General features: G+C 36.8%; 1 protein-coding gene across 3 annotated transcripts in view; it reads right to left on the reverse strand.

Annotated features, from left to right (window-relative positions):
- Mpp7 (MAGUK p55 scaffold protein 7) overlaps positions 1-17798 on the reverse strand; it is a 188184-nt gene that overhangs the window by 21152 nt on the left and 149234 nt on the right. For all 3 annotated transcript variants that reach the window (XM_090319105.1, XM_090319103.1, XM_090319102.1), the window contains exons 13-15: positions 10869-10949; positions 1940-2033; positions 808-916 (exon numbers count right to left, since the gene is read on the reverse strand). In XM_090319105.1, the coding sequence (XP_090175231.1) occupies positions 808-916; positions 1940-2033; positions 10869-10949 (284 nt within the window). The remainder of the gene's footprint in view (positions 1-807; positions 917-1939; positions 2034-10868; positions 10950-17798) is intronic.

Raw genomic sequence — 17798 nt, forward strand, 5'->3', positions numbered from 1 at the left:
AACTGAACTCAAGGCCTCAAAAACTTTTTAGGCAAAGGCTTTACCACTTGAGGCATGCCCTCAATCCTTTTGCTTTTAGTTTTGCTTTTTAGATAGGGCTCAACGCTCTTTCTCAGGCTGGCTTCAAAATAAGATTCTCCTGTCTCTGCCTCCAAGCAGCAGAGCCCACAGGCATACATCATCATATCTGGCTTGGTTCTGATGCAGATACTTGCTAGTTTTTGTCTGGGGAAAAGTATGACCTTCATACTTCTGTCTCTGTAGCTGGGATTACAGACACGAGTTGCCACACTTTATTATTCAATCAGCTGTTGACAAAGGTGACAAACTCCTTAAAATGAGGCCAGACAATGTACTATATCTAGCACAGGTAGGAATGTGAGACTCTTATTTCCAATTAGTCACTAAAAAGCTTCAGGTAGAACGGTGGCTCAACTGGCAGAGTGCTAGCTTTCAGTACAACAGTTCAAAGACAGCACGAGGCCCTGAGTTCAAGCTTTAGATCCAGTTCATACACACCAAAAAAAAAGTGTTTAAAAAAAAACTTTGCTTTTTTCCTTTTTAAGTCATTATACAGGTTTTAGTTGAACACATTCGTTTATCAGAATAATGGATCTGATCAGTGTCATATTTTTCACCATTCTATCTCTCCATTATTTTTTAAAAATATATTATTCCCCACCTAAAGGGGCAGTTTCAAATGACAGTGAAATGACTAATCTTTAAAAGAGCCTTATACGAAAATGTTCATATGAAGCATAGTAAATTACACAAGCCACCAGGGTACTGAAAGCTTCCCTGGCTTACATGAGGTTGAACATCCAGCAAACAAACTTTGTTCTTAGCTAGAACCGACCGAACCGAGTCTATACTTGTGCCATAGTAGTTGTTTTTATACTCGCCGTATTCAATGAACCTGTGGGAAATAAGAGACATATCAGAATTATTTGTGAGTTAAAAAAAATGCAGGTGGCAAAGCTACAACTCATAGGTAAAAGATACTTTTGCTGAACATGTCATTTTTTCTACTGTGTTGAATAAAATAAACAGGGCCAAGTACTTCAGCAAACGTCAATTTAAAAAAAAATCTATATTTTCAAATCAGTAACACTTGCTTGGATTACACTTAAGCAGGAAAAAAAAAGTACTTTGGTCCAGTAGAAACCTAATGTTTTCCATCACCCCTTCTTCCAGAACTAATGCAATGCAATAAAACAGTGAATAAGGCAAACAATAGAAACTACTGGAATTTCATTGCCAACAGACTAACCAGGCTGGCCTTCAGAACTCCAGAAGCTGGGTGGTGGCTAATGGAACCAGGGCAGTGATTATGTGCTATAAAAACACAATCATTGCACCAAACGTGAAGAAAGTATTTTGATGTTTCAATAAAAGTCCCGCAAGCCTACATTCAAATATACATTGCTTTCTGATACCCTAAAATAGTCATGCTGAAGCAAATGAAAACTCTGGGCGTGGGGTGGGTGGGGGGAAACCAGAGCTAGCTAGAGGGAGTGCTATGTGTGGAGTTTTACTTCAAGCTTTTGAAGTATCTGTGTGAGGGGTAGGCATGTATGAAAGAGATGGAACTGGCAACACTGTACATAGTTACCCACTGGTTTTTAAAAAATAAAACGGTACCCAAGCTCACATGTTGAGATTCAATTAGTGGACTGGAAAGAGGACAAGGTACGACACTAGCAAGCTCACATGCTGAAAAATAATTCTTATACATTGAGCTCAGCAGAAAACCATCTAGATGATGCAAAGAAAACCAGAGGTGAAGCTGGTAACAATGATTATGATGACTATGAGGTGCAGATATTATAATCAATTCAAATGCACTTCAAATGGTGGCAGTGTACAATGTAAACTGTAAAAAGGTTGACATTCTGAAAAAACAACAGTCAGATATAAATTGGACAGAATTTCCACATACTTGTTATTTTGTACATCTGTTTCAAACAAATGCTTGGAAATGAAAATATATTCAACGCCATCGCTCTCCTGGCTTCGTTTTGCTCTGGTGGTGTCTGTGATTCAATTGGAAAAAAAATGTTTAGAAAAGATACCACTACACTGCTCTAAAAAAAACCCTTAAAAATAAATCACCACGTGTATTTAAATCATTTTTGTCCATAGGATTTCAAGATGTATAAAAAACACATTAGATAAGAAAATTAAGTAAAGTGTCATCAATTCAGATTTTCCACTAAAATAAAAATTTAAAAGTGGACTAAAAATTCAACTGCATTGTGTGTCTTTTTTTCATATATTTTTTATTGTAATTAATAGAAAGGTTACATGATATTTGCCAGATAGATGGTGCATTAATTCCCATACATTGATACCCTTTCACATGTCTTGGTACCCATTTCCCTCCCCCCCCACCTCCACCCCTCATCTTGTTTTCCCCCGTTCCCTATCCAATTTCAAGTAACCAAATACAAATATATCCGATATATCAGGTAACAAAGTGAGATATTGTAACAATATGAGATAACCAAGGGACAGCAAAAGAGATGAGAGATAACATAGTATCTTAAGAACAACAATCATTCATTATATGGCTTATGTTTCTATATCCTAGAGATCCTTTCATTTAGCATCCTACTATATGGCCTTTGGTATCAAGGTTTTGTTCTATTGCAAATCTCTGCTGGGAGAGCCCAAGGTTTCTATTGATTATGACAAATGAGGGAAACCATTGAGCTTATGTTCTTTGAGTCTGGCTTACTTCACTTAATATGATCTTTTCTAAGTCTTTCCATTTCCTAACAAATGGGGCAATGTCTTTCTTTCTGACAGCAGCATAGAATTCCATTGTGTCATTGTGTGTCTTTCTTATTCATTTCAATAAAAGCTTTCTATAATACGACAAATAAAAGTGATAATTTAGTCCTTTCTGGGAAATGTCTTTTGCAAACATTATACTCATTATTTTTAGTTACTGATCTTTTTCTGAAATAGGTTTGTCTACTGGGTTGCAAGGTAAACTCACAAATTACTTTTATCATCATCCACAGCAGTATATACTAATGAAGTCAGATATTTCTACGTACTTAGTCACCACTCCTCTGCAAAGTTGTAGGTTGTGTCTTCTTAAAATACCACTGAATTTCTTACCACCCACTCATTGGGTCTAATTGTTTCTAATGAAGTATAATGAAGCAAAATATGCCAGATTCATTATAAACAACACAAGGTTTTCCTTGTTTTATTTGTTTCTTTTTTTTTTTTTTTTTTTTTTGCCAGTCCTGGGCTTGGGCTCAGGACCTGAGCACTGTCCTTGGGCTTTCTCAAGGCTAGAGCTCTACCACTTGAGCCTCAGCACCACTTCCGGCTTTTTTTCTATGTATGTGGTACCGAGGAATTGAACCCAGGTCTTCATGCATGCTAGGCAAGCACTTTAACCACTAGGCCAAACTCTCGGCCTTTCCTTGTTTTAATACAGGCTTTAATACAGGTGTATTAAACTGCACAGGGAAGAACCTCACTTAATTTTTTCTTAGAATCCCTGACACTTGGCTGAAAAGAAATGGGGTTGGGGGTTGGGAAAAAAGGGAGATAGCCCTTGTGGGTTGAAGACTATGGAGGAAATTCAAATGGGGAGAAAGCAGAGAAGGAAATATTTTAATTCTGTGTATGAATGAACGTTTGTGTTCTGCCTCCCTCAAACATGCAGCTCTAATTCAAACCAACATTGCTGGTTTCATGCAAGTGAGCTGTAATTAATGCATACAACTCTTAGTCTAACCACGGAGTGATGGCAACTTTCTTTTACTCAAATCAGTACAGAAAAAAAAAAACAGCCTTGAAACTGTACACAAGTTTCAGAACAATCCTTGAGCCAAGACAGGCCCAATCCAACACAAGACAGGTAAATGAGATAGAACTGGGAACTAAATATAAAATAGCATAGTTGATTAATAGCATCTAAAATGCAAGGGAAAAGAAAGATGCAAACCCTAAATGTCCTGGGAGCTGAAATTAACATGGATATTAAACTATGCTTCATAAGGTGTAGGAAAACACACCTGAACAGAATGGTAGTCATATATTCTTAGCGGAGAAGTACAAACTATAAAGGAAAGATCAAGTGGAAATTGTAGAACTGAAAATAAAACAAAAAAAATCTGTCAAGGTCAATCACTACATGAGGTGAGTACAATAGAGAGGATGGAGATAAAAGTCAATGAAACCCAAAGCAGATCATAAAAATTATATAATCTGAATTAATAAGATAATAACAAAAAGATAAAGGTAGTAATGATGATGATGAAGATAACAATAAAAATTGATATACAAATGGATTTCCAAAGACCTATGTGAATATACTGAAATATGTGGCATATATATAATTGAGGTGCTAGAAGGCAAGGGAAGAAAGAGTGGGGAAAAAAATATGATTTGAGGAAATAACTAGGGTAAAAGGACCCTGTGCCAGAGGCTCCTACTGTAACCCTAGCGACTCAAAAATCTGTGATCTGAGGTTAGGGGTTCAAAGCCAGCTCAGGCAGGAAAGTTTGTGAAACAATGATCTCCAATCAACCAGCAAAAGCCTGAAGTAGAGCTGTGGCTTAAGTGGTAAAGTGTCACTCCTAAGCAAAAATGCTTAGAGACAGTTCAAGCCCAGTACGGCTGACAAGCACATATATGCATGCGTGTGCAAACACACACACACACACACACACACATTTGGTAAAGGGAAGAGGAGCAGATAATCAGGATAAATTCAGAGGTAAAAAGCCTAGACATGTTATAACATAATTACTAAAAACTAAATAAAATTAAGGAACCTTAAAAGTGGTTAGAAAGCATACAACACACATAAAGGAATACTGATTTAAAATTTCAGATTTCATAAATCACAAAAACAAGAAATTGACAAGATAATATCTTTACAGTACTAAAAGAGGACTTACCAACTTTCAGTAATAAGGCAAAATAAAGACTCGCTCAGATGAGGACAAACATAAAAATTCACCAGCAGACTATGCTAAAAAAAAATCTGATAAAGGATGTTTTACAGGCTGAAGAAAAAAGAGAAGAAAAAAACTTGCATATTCAAGGAATAGAGGAAGAACAGACAGAATAGAAGACTACTTTTTTCCTTTTAAATTAAAATAAATGACTGTTTTAAAGTCAAATTGTGTTGGAATAGTTTCCAAAGTATGCAAATACAATCATTCAAAGCAAAGATTAAGGCAGAAAGTAAAAAGGGATTTAATACTGCTGCAAGTTTCCTACAGTTTATGTAAAATGACACAATTAACTGTAAGGAGAATGTGAATGATTTGGTGTGCATATTGTAATGCCTGGGGTGAGAGATAAGAAATAAAAAGAGACATAAATCAGAGTGAACAGATAGATTAAAATGTAATAGTGGAAATCATTCAGCTAATCTGAAGGCAAAAAGAAATTAAAAAAGAAAGAATAAAAGGAAAAGAAAATTAAATACACCAAGGAAACTAGATCACAGCTAAAAAAATAGTTGCTTAGATTCAGTCATGTCTGTAATTCTGTAAGTGCTTATGGAAATATGCCTTAATTATAAAGCAGAACTTGTTTGTTTATATAAATTTATTTAGTTAGTTCTGGGATTTGAGCTCCGTCTTGAGACTGGCCGAGCTGTTCGCTGCCAGCGAGCCTCCATCCAGCCTTGACTATAAAATGGTCTAATTTCTTTGGAGAACGATCTGTTAGTGCCATTAACAATTAAACCTATGACCTAGCCATGCTATTAATTTCCTAAGAAAAGCAAACATGTGTCCACTGAAAGTTTGGTACACAAATTCACCTGAATAACTTTTCCAACAATAAGGGTTCTGGAGGAATCTGTAACTATCTATGAACAAGTAAACAAATTGTGGCATTTCTATGCCACGAAAATCAACTGATGAACTATTGACCTATCAACAGAATGAGTGAATCTCAGACCCATGCTCCACAGAAAAAATTGGATTCAGAGAAAAACAGTACATACTGTACAATTCAATATAAAGTATTGATGATTCCAACCAAAAGGAATTAGTATAATTGTCTGGGGTCAGTGACAGAGGGCTGGACTGCAGAGGTATAGATAATTTGGGGGAGGGATAGAACTGTTTGTTATGATGTCTGAGATGATGGTTTTGCATGTGTATGCATGTATTCAAACTGATCCAGCGGTATATTTTAAATATGTGTAGTTTATGTATCTCAATTATAGTTTAATAATATTGTAAAAATGTGAAGTGGAAAAAGGAACCTTATACAAAAGGACGGATTTTTTCAAAGCCCAAATAACTGAAATGATACACCAAATTTGAGTTTCATTTTACTGCATTAGCAAGTCTATTAATATGATGCTCAACTCTCCTAATAGTTCGTCAAAATTGTTCCACTTGTATCTCCCTGAGACACAGAATGTCATAGCCTTCTCGGGAACATGGTGAAATACTGATTTTAAGTTTTTTAGTCTTTTCTAAAAGGTAAGAATAAAAACTCACAGAAAAAATGCTCCTTTGAGCCAATCATATAATACACATCCAAGAAAATGGCAGTTACTGGAATTAGTAGGATGCCCTTGGAAAAAGTAGCTAAATTCATTCATTACTTAATTATGCTCATTTGTGGGGTTTGAAATTATTACTTTAACCAACAGCTGGCTTAAGAAAAAGAAGTCTTATTAGAAATCCAAATAGAATATTTTGGGTACTTTGGTAAATATATTGTTACTGTACTTGACTTTGTTACCTGGTATATTGTATATACGTTTATTTGTTTATTTGAAATAGGAAAGGGAAGAGGAAAACAAGATGATTGGGAAGGGGTGGGGGGGAGGGAAATGGGGACAAAAACATGAGAAGGGATATCAATGTGTGAGAAGTAATACACCTATTACCTGGCGAATGGAACTGTAACCTCTCTACATAGTACTCTGACTAAAAAATAATATTCTGGGCATTACCTTTTGTGTCAAGAAAGAAGAAAAGATTGTCTTTATCCAATTGGAATAGCAGGACAAGTGGTTAAAACTCTGTATCAGACAGTTTAAGGGCCATCACTCAACATACATAAAGTCTCCCTCGAGTGGTAAATACATCAGCTGGTGATTAGAGCAAGACTATTGTTTTTTTGAGCAAGACTATTTTTGACAGCACTTAACACACTTAAAAGTGGCATGTCTACCACGAGAGTGCTACGTGTAGCAGGTGAGCCTGATTTAGCCCGGTTTGCTATTAGTTCACAAGTGTTTTAAGTTCTAGCTGGAATCTAATAATGTCAGTAAGGAGATATCCTTAGTAAGATCATCTGAATTCCTATGAGAAGATTACAGTGGTTATTACGGGAGTTTTGTTGTTGCTGTGGTTTACAGGGTTTGAGTTGGAAAGTAGGACCATTTATGTCAAACAAGTATTTAGCCAGAGTTCTAGCCTTACACCAAAGGGTATATAATCATTGGAAAACACCAGTGAGACAGTGTTCAAGAAGGAGTTCTAGATTGGCGACACTTTGAAATCTATGAGAACCCCATCTGGCATGAGTCTGCATAAGGAACCACAGGCAGTGATAGCTCCCCAAGTCCAGCCGATTTTGTAACCTACCAAACACTTGATATCTGCTACAATACCTTTCGCTAATTGCTTTTCAGACAAACAAGCCCAATAGTAATTACATTTACCTGATCGGGCATTTTTATACACACTGCCTTTTGCCTCAGAATGATGTTTTGCATTAAGGACCTCCTCAGGTTCAATACAAGTCCCATAAGGGTGGACTTCCAGTGACGCTGCAGTTAACTTGCTTTATATAAAGTTCAAGTCATGAAAATGACTACTGACACAGTTCTTGGGACTTAACATTTAGGAATATGTGATGCTTTTTTAGAAACATGAAATCGTTATAAATTCAAATGGAGTTATAAACTCAGTAAAATAAGGTGTCATCTCTTGACTTTCCTGAGGAAGAGGTACATAACTGTGACACTTTATCCAAACAAATAAATTGACATCAGCAAATTATAATGAACAATTGCTTTTTAACATTAAAAAAAAAACCCTAGTATGGCTAGAGCGTTCACACCTATAACTCTAGCTACTCAGGAGGCTGAGATCTAAAGCTTGCAGTTCAAAGCCACCCCTTGGACAGGGAATTCTTTTCTCCAATTAACCACTAAAAAACTGCAAGTAAAACTCTTATCTCCAATTAACCACCAAAAAAAGAAATGGAATTCCGTTGTGACTCAATTAATAGAAGATTAGCCTAGAGCAAAAAAAAAAAAAAAAAGAAACCTCAGAGACAGTGCGTAGGCCCTGAGTTCAAGGCCCCAAAACCCTGAGTATTACACACAAACAACAAATTTCACATGGTAGTCAAAATACAAATGCAATTTTGTCTACAACTTAATGAACTGTCACAGATTAACATGCAGCACCTTGACAAGAACACAGCAATCACTGCCTCAGTTGTCTTTCTCATCCATACTTTTTGGTCAATATATTGTCTGTGAGATCCAGTGGCATTATTGTGACCAATTGTGATCCAATACAATGTTCCATTGTATTAGAGTGTCATAGTTTTCTTATCCACTCTACTGCCAGCAGGCATTCTGGTAGTTTTCAGTTTGTGGTTCTCACAAATAATGTCGTTAAGAATAGCAGAATATACCTACCTACCCAAGAGGTTGAGTTATGAGGATCCCTGTGTAAAGTGAGTCTGGGAAGATAGATCAACTAAGAGATTCATATCCAGTTACCTAAGGAAAAGCTGGCAGAGAGGGCATAGCTTAAATGGTAGAGTACCAACCTTGCGCAAAAAGGATAAGGGAAGTGCCCTGGTCCTGAGTTCAAGCCCAGTTCTGGGGGTGGGAGAATGGTCTAATAATGTCATTTGCAGGATGTGTAATATATACTTCTGTTGGGCAGGACCTGGGAACATGGCTGAGTCATATAATATGTGTTTGCAAAGCTTTAGTAAATATGGCCGCTTAAGTTTCCAAATACTAAATTTCTACTCCCTTTATGAATGTGGAAGGGTTCCACTGCCTTAACTTCTCTTCATTCTACTTACTTTGGTGGATACTTAATGTATGTTTTAGAAAGGAACATTATAGAAATAAACACCATATTTCAGAGTCTATCCTAAGTATTTTACAAGTATGGCAATGTAAAGTACAAAACTGCTGCTAAGGTATATTCTTCTTTTTCTAATTACACATTATCCCAAACTAAGACTATGGCTGTATTTCTTAAATAGCCTTAACATTCTAAATTACCCGAGGTGCTTGCTTTTTTTAAACATAGCATTTTGGGAATATCTTTCTATAAGAATGATTCTTATCAGGCAAATCCAGAAAACATAGTTATTGTGAAATCTTTTGGGAAGTGAATCAGTGTGGAAAATAACTGCCCACAGAGCATCTTTGGAAAGTCCAAACCCAGGACTTTTCTGGATACTTCAGAGGCAAATATTATTGTACTGGTTAGATGAACTCAGACCAAGGTACCTTATTCTGGAATCTTTAGTACCATTAACACTGGCTTATGTTTGAGAGATGATCTTACTGATCTTTATTAGCTTCAAAAGGAATCAGGTTTAAAATTATGACTTGATGGAATTGTTAGGACTATCTAGGAAAAATAATGCCAGAAGTCAGATCAGAAAACATGGCTTCAAATCTAAAGGCTGCTACTGTCTATGGAATGCTGACCAGATCAACGTACCCTTTTTTCCTTTTTTCCTTTTGTGGGAAAGGCAGAAAATACCCTCCATTTTACACTGCTGTTAGATTGCATAAATTAAGGTGAACAAAGAGATAGAGTAAGGAATTAATAAATTTGTTTTTTGCCCTTTGGATGTTTTTTCTTTTTTTTTCAACTTCTAGATTTCTGCTCACCTGCCTGCTTAACAATTATGTGATAAAAAGTTCTAATTGTTTGTATATTACAATTCAGCTTCTGTGAGAGAAGTGAATTGAAGTTGAAAAAATTCCTAATTACACATTTTTCCTTGCTTTCATCTCCCTTGGTGAAAACCAACAGTTCTCTAACTTATGGCTGAAAATGATTACAAACAATAATTCGGAAAAATGTAGTAACAAGAAAGAACTTGAGGTAATAGAAAACTGTAATTTTAAAACAAAGTTGATCTCTTCCAAAACTAGAGAACATTGCTGAGGGCAATATACAAATGATTTTTTTTTCAAACACTACTAAAACCACTTGAAAAAGCCAACATTTCAATTTAGTCTTTTAGAGAACTTTCTAACATCAACATATTAAGTAGTCAAATGGCATTTATTCTGGAGATCAAAATGTTTCAAGTATCGTATTTCATTTGTAAAAATGGCCATGAAAGCCATTTTTATAAAAATAGATCTCATTTGGGGTATAGAAAAGAAGCCTGACATATTTGGCATGTATAGCCATAAAAAAAAAACATTTGACACTATCTGCCAATTACTACATATAAAAGGCAATTAAGAAAAGTTCCTGTTATGAGAAGTCTCCTCCAGCTTTCTATGACTTGGTCCTTCTAATTGAAAAACTGGTGGAAAAAAAAAAAAGCAACTCTGGAAAACATTAGCACTTATTTTAGGAAACAGAATAGTGAGACTTGTACCCAGTCAAAAATTTGTAAATAGTAAGCTGATGTCATCTGTGTTATTAACGTTCATCATAAAAATGGAAGACTGGGAATAATCTGTCATTAATAAATATCCTGCCAATAACCTCTAGTGCCTCAGTTTCCCAACTCAGCATACAGCCCAGGTGGCAGGATGAGGGTGACTATTGGAAGCAGTTGCTGATGCTGTACAATGCTGTGAATACTCAGGATCAATCCATGGTGTAGTGACAGAAACACCGAGCAAGAGGAAAACTCACGGGGAATGGTTACTCCATAGTGCTGTGTGTCACTCATGAGCAGCTTCCGCTTCAGTTCATTCAACCCCACACCAACAGGGCCTGAAAAACAAGGTAAGGGAAACTCATTCAAATGTAACACCATCTAGGCAAGATGCTGGGGGCTCCCGCCGGCTCAGGAGACTCATATCTCAGGATGCAAAGTCAGCCCCTATGGAAAAATTCATAGGACTTTTCTCTCTAATGAAGCAGCAAAATGCCAGAAGTGCAAGTATGGCTCAACTGGTAGAGTACCAGCTTTGGGCAAAAAAGCCAAGTGAAAGCATGAAGCCCCTAGTTGAAGCCCCAGTACCCATACACAAAATCAACACTATTGAAATATTTTTGCAACTGTCTCAAACTTGTAAGTTAGACCATGGGTCCAATCTTACATTCAAAGTAAAGAGGTTATTTGATAGATAAATGGCATAGAAGAACAGCAAGGACTCTTTTTTTTCCCACTTTTTAAATATTTACTTCTAATGTGCTCCATTTCTTGGAGGAATGGAAAAGAAATGACATAGTTTCTGCCACTGAACTCAGGCACTGAAATCTGATTTTCACCACGGTGGAGTGGTGGTTCAAGTGGCAGAGCACCAACCTAATAAAAAAAAATCTAAAGGACAGCACTCAGGCCTGGAGTTCAAACCCTACCCAGTACCTGAACACACACACACACACACACACACACACACACACACACACACACACACACACACACACACACACACAAAGCTTCTCTGTCCACCTGGTGGTTGTTCCACTAACTTCCCTTGCTCTGTAAATGCTCGGTTACGTCCATTCATATCCTGAATCCATCACTAACATACTGTATTCACATACGTACTTCCCTTCCTCAAGTTAACGTATTGTTCTAACAATACATTGAACATATGAAAACCACTTACCAGGAAACAGCTTTCATTATATGAAATATATTTCACTACTCCCCACCCATACATCTTAACCAGTGTCAGTTGTACGAATGGGTTTCTTGTTGACATATCCATATTCGCACACACCACGACATACCCGGGTCAGACTCATCCTCTTTGTCACTTTCCCTTCTCCTTTCTCCCCAGTCCCAATCTCATCTCAACAAACCTCACTGTTCTGTTAGCACACATATTCATCAAATGTTTTGACTTTCTACATACTCTTTTTTTAATTTATTTTTTATTGTAATTAATAAAAGGGTTACATGTTATTTGCCAGATAGAAGGTACATTAATTCACATATATTGATACCCTTTCTTTCTACATACTCTTGCACCCCCTCTCCTCAGACTAACACAGCTCAACAAGAGTGATTGTTCACTTTGCTTTAGTGTATGCTAATTGCACATGGCATTTTTATCAGATTGACCCTCTTTCTTATCTCACCCTCACTTTACGAGATCATTCAACAGCTTCCTGAGTGTTGTCTTTCCACTCCCTGCTCTCTCATTTCGCCTTGTGACTTAAACAATTTGTCTCATGATGACCTTTTCATAAATGCATACAATGTTCTCTCCCCTGCTCTTCCAACCTGCTCCAACCGTCTTTTCAATGTTCATGTCCCTATTTTTCCCCTTTAGATTGAGAGATTTCACATATGAAAGAAAACATACTATTTGTCTTTATTATTCTTGGCTTTTTTCAAGCTGAGGGCGTGGTTTAAGTGGTAGAGTGCCTGCCAAGCAAGTGCAAGCCCTTATGTTCAAAACCCCAGTGAAGAAGCAAAACTAAACAACAACAACAAAAAACCCACAGCAAAACAGAGCACAGCAAACACTGATCGTATTTCTATCCTATATTCTTGTATTGTTAGATATAATCACATTTTTAGCTGTCTGTTTTATGTTCCGAATGCAAAACTATTTACATAACAGGCAATTTGGGGCTGTGAACTGAAGTGCAATCATGTATAGATACACTCACAACAAGATGGATCTTATTTTACCCTTCAATACATAGGTTTTCTCCATGTTGGTGAGATACATTTAAATGTGGGCAGATAAATAGACGCTTTATTGCTGGTTTTCAACTCTGCTTGCTAATGGTTCATTAAGCAAAAGAGAATTTAGACAGCACACATTTAAAAATGAAGCAGCCTTTGGAATAATAATGATAATGACAAAGTAAGCTCTTTGCAGGTAGTAAGACTAGTTTTCACACATCACTACTAACTTCCAAAACATCTCTGAAGGAAAAGTACCATTATTCTCATCTAACAGATGAGACAAGTAAAGGTTGGGTCATTTTTGAAAGGTCACACATTTAGAATGTGTCTTAGCTAGATAGAACAGCTCCTCTGTCTCATTCGGAAGTCTGCATTTTCTCTACTCTATCTGAGGTCTTGTCCAATGAATGGAGAGAACATATGAGCTCAATTAGAAGCTACTGCTCTGCCCATGACAATGTGCAGTAATTCCTACCGCTACCCACGCCTCTGAAGTGAGGGCTAGGTGTGCTTGTGCGATTGGCAGATTCTGGCTACACAACTGGCACAAGTCAAATCTGCTGCTGTTAAATGTAATACAGGGCAGAGCCTGTGAAGGCTAATATAACTTTAAATAGCTAAGGCTAACACAATGTAAACTAATTAAGTACAAAACCTCAGGGACAGTGCTCAGGCCCTGAGTTCAAGCACCAGAACTGGCAACAAGAATAATAAAAAAAAAAGAAGAAGAAGAAGAAAACAAAGATTTTAGAGTTCATTCATTTGTAATTCTAGCAACAAAGTTGACGTGCACATTAACTTTATTTGAAAAGAAAATTTTCAAAGTAGAAATGTAACTAAATATCTGCTTCATTTGAAAAGCATTTCCTGAGAATTTATGAAATCATGTTGGAAAGGTAGGGAAAAAAACCCATGTCTTCATTAGACATTCTGGGGGAAATACATCCAACAGCATAGTAATCAAGGTAATTTTGTAAAGGATATGTTATAGACCCATTTTTAATTTAATTAGTAATTCCTTACTGAAAGTAGGCATATGTGCTGCATGCTCCATGAAGTTTATTCATTTTAGAAATTATAGCCTATTTCAGGTATTAATAAAATGCTAGTGAACTTGGCCTCTCTTTTATTTCTGACTCTATCAATATCTTAGTTATCCATGAGACTTTTGCCTTTGACACGTCCATACATACATGCAATACATTCTGATTATAGAGATCTCCTCCATCACTTCCCCTATCTTCCTCCTCCCTTACCAAAGCAATTTCAAGAAGCTAATGAGCTTATTCTATTTCCAGTGGGTATCTGTGCAGTATTTTGCCCATATTTACCATCTGTTTCCATGTCACTCTCCTACTAGTATCCATACCACAGTATCTGGTGTACATCCTCTCATTCTAATAAAAATGTCGGTTAATTAATTGTTCAAAGAGATTTCACTTTTGTGTACACACACACACACACACACACACACACACACACAGAGTAATTTCATCAGATTGACCCCTTTGTTTGCTCTTGCTTTCCATTTCCCTATCTCTTTTTCTTTATCAGCTTTTAGTGAATTTCATTATGCCATCTTCTTTTACAAGCACACTGTACTCCAGAATTATTTACCCTTTAACATTCCTCCCTCTGATCCCCTCCACGGTCTCTCCACTAAAATATGTTCTGTGTTTATGTGTGTATTTACCTACATGTTTACCTTTTTTTTTTTTTTTTTTGAGGCTGGGTCTTGCCTCATAGCCTACGGTGACCTTTAACTTGATATATTTCTCCCTTGCATATACTATACTTTAGTCAATTTGTTTGTGCATATGGCCCTGTATATGTTTTCATATATGTTTATAACTCAGATTTAACTTCCACATGAGAGAAAACATATGCCTTTTGTCTGAGCCTGACTTACTTCACTTAACATAATTTTTTCCACATTCATTCATTTCCTTGGCAAATGACATAATATTATTCTTCTTGATGGATGAATAAAATTCCACTCTATATAGGTCACACTTTCTTCATCTACTCATCTGTTTGTAGGGCATGTGTGCTGTTTTCACAACTTGGCTACAGTCAATATGCAGCAATAATGAGAGCATGTATGTGCCTTCGTTGTAACTTGACCTGCAATCTTTCCTATAAATGCCCAAGAGTGGTATTGCTAGGTCAGAGATAGCTGTATAGGAATCTGGAAGTAGTTACACTAGTTTACATTCCCACCACCATTTTAATAGGGTTCTGTTTCCCCAACAACACTTCCAGCATTTGTTCTTGTATTCTTGATGATAATGGTTCTTACTCAGGTAAGGTAGAATCCCAGGGCTGTTTCTATTTACATTTCCTTCATGTCCAGAGACACTGAACAAGAAGGTTTTTTTCCCTTTGGTTTCTTTCTCTTGCCTTATTGCCCTGGCTAAAAGTTCTAGTACTACATTTAGTAAGTGAGGAGACAATGAACATCTCATTTATGCCTCATTGATGATTTCAGAGGACATGTATGAATCACTTGATTCCAACATCTGCCCGTGGTCTAGAACCTTGGCTAACCAAAGAATGCAGCCCAGTCTGAAGCAATTGAGTCTGTAGTAATCGATTGACCACAGTCTGGTCAATCAAAAGCAGGCCCAGAATGTTTACAGAGGAGTGTGGAAGTCTACAAGAGGCCTATACTTCTCAAACAATCCCCCGAAAAAAGAAATTTGAGACAACATTCAACACAAGCAGTTTTCAGAGGGCCAAAGGCCAGAGGAGAATTGTGCAGGGCTCAGCCTGTACCCATAACTCCCCTCAGCAAGAAAGACTAATTTGCTTTACTTGTTCTACTATGTGGTTTTTTTTTAATGTTGTTAGTTTTTATTTATGTCTCCAAAAACTCTGTATTTCCTTCAACAATATTTCAGGGCGCTCACTGTTATTTCCTTTTCCTTCCTCATCTCTTCCTATTTTCTCACTTCTCTCCTTTCTCCACTCTTTCTCTTATATATTATTTCATTTTTATAATGCTAACCACAGTTAAGAACCACAATACCTTGCTTCTCTATAACTTTATTGGAGAAGGTGAGGCTTCCAATTGCTTCTTAGTTTAAGTATTTAGATTTTTTTTTTTTTTTTGGTGGGTCATGGGGCTTGATCTCGGCCTGGGCACTGTCCCTGAGCTCTTCAGCTCAAGGCTACTGCCCTACCTCTGGGCCTGGGCGTTGTCCCTGGGCTCTTTTGCTCAAGGCTACCACCCTACCCTTGAGCCAAGCCCCACTTCCCGTTTTCTAGAGGTTAATTGGAGATGAGTCTCAGGACCTTTTGTGCCGGGGTTGGCTTTGAACCTTGACCCTCATATCTCAGTCTCCTGAGTAGTTAGGATAACAGGCATGAGCCACTGTACCTCGCAAGTATTTGCACTTTTGTTCATCTGTGACTCCCCCAAAATAACTGTATTGAAATCAAAGAAATACTGTGTGTGTGCATGCGTTCATGTATGAAATACATAAGCCAGATATAGCACACTTGTTTTAGAGACCCTATCTCAGAAACAAAGATACACACACAACAGGACTCAGGGCATGGCTGAAGTGGTAGAATACTTAAGTAGCATGTGCAAGGTCCTGGGTTCAATTCCAATCTCACCCCCACTCCCCCAGTACACATGTAAAATAAAATGAAAATCCACCAAGTATAAAATGATATTTTTAAAGATTGAACATGGAATTGTTTTCCCTTAAGAAAAACAATTTGATGAGTACCAAATTGAATTTACTATAAATATGGGTGAAAGAGACTCATGTAAAGATTGTTATTATGAAAGGACAGTCCTGATAAAGACGATCATGTTAATATTTTATTAGGTCAATATTCTATGACGGAAAAGAGAGACACAGATGGAGATTAGCCAAATTAGTTTTTCAGTTTTCATTTTTATGTAATCATCTGAATCCATACATTAATGATAAACTCCATCCTTATTTGACAGTCTTCTGTCCATATCTGGATTTATGCACACACTATTATTTTAGAGGGGTATCTGTGACAAGGACCAAATATCACTCATGTTTTCTTTGTGTATCATGGCAAAAACATAAATGGCATATTTTACAAGGAATAACTGACACGGATATAACTTTTATTATTTGTTCCCCTCTAGTGTACCTGTACTGCCGAACATGAAAATTCTTTCCCATTTCCCTTCAGACATTTTTATGATACTGGCCAGACTTGCTAAGGAGGTAACTCTTACTATCCAGAATAAAATATCAGAATTACCAGAATCTCTGCAATAAATACCCAAGCCACTTCATTACCTGAAAAAACATATGTCTTCATTTGATTTATTGCAAGATAAATCAGTGAAATCTTTAGGTATTCCTCAGATCAGACACATAAAAAGTCAGCCTATTATACAGTAATACCGACGATCTGATGCCATAGGTATAAAATAAAAGTAAGATATTATATTTGACACATAATCATAAGAGCAACATATTAGTAGGAGGGTAGTTTTTGTGTTTGAAAGTGACAAATCTGTTTAAAAAAAAAAAAGATATTCAAAGTTCCTTGGGGATGGAAAGCATGGCTCAGGTGGTAGAATGCTAGCCAGTGAGCAGAAGTATCTAATAGCTAGTTTGAGTCTGGTCTCAGATAATCTTTAAAGAAGTTTAAAGTACTACTGGAAGCAAACTACATCAAAGTAGAGTTACTGTGCAGTATACAACAAGCTTTAATAGAGTCAGATTTCTTTGCTTCTGTCCTTTCAAAATGGGAAATATGACAAATGAAGTAGCACTGATTTGTATAAAGAGAAGGGGGGAAAGCAACAAAAAATGTAGAGAAAAAAAGGAGGAAGATAAGAAAGAGGAGACAGAAAAGAGGGAAGAAAGGAAGAAGGGAAAGAGGAGAACTGAAAGCATACACGGCACCAACTTTGTCCAGAGTGCTAGTCTGCCTTACTCTTACACAGAACAACATAGGCACCAATTTCA

This window comes from Megascapheus bottae, chromosome 26 (assembly GCF_031878675.1).
Source record: "Megascapheus bottae isolate mThoBot1 chromosome 26, mThoBot2.hap1, whole genome shotgun sequence".
Classification (NCBI taxonomy): domain Eukaryota; kingdom Metazoa; phylum Chordata; class Mammalia; order Rodentia; family Geomyidae; genus Megascapheus; species Megascapheus bottae.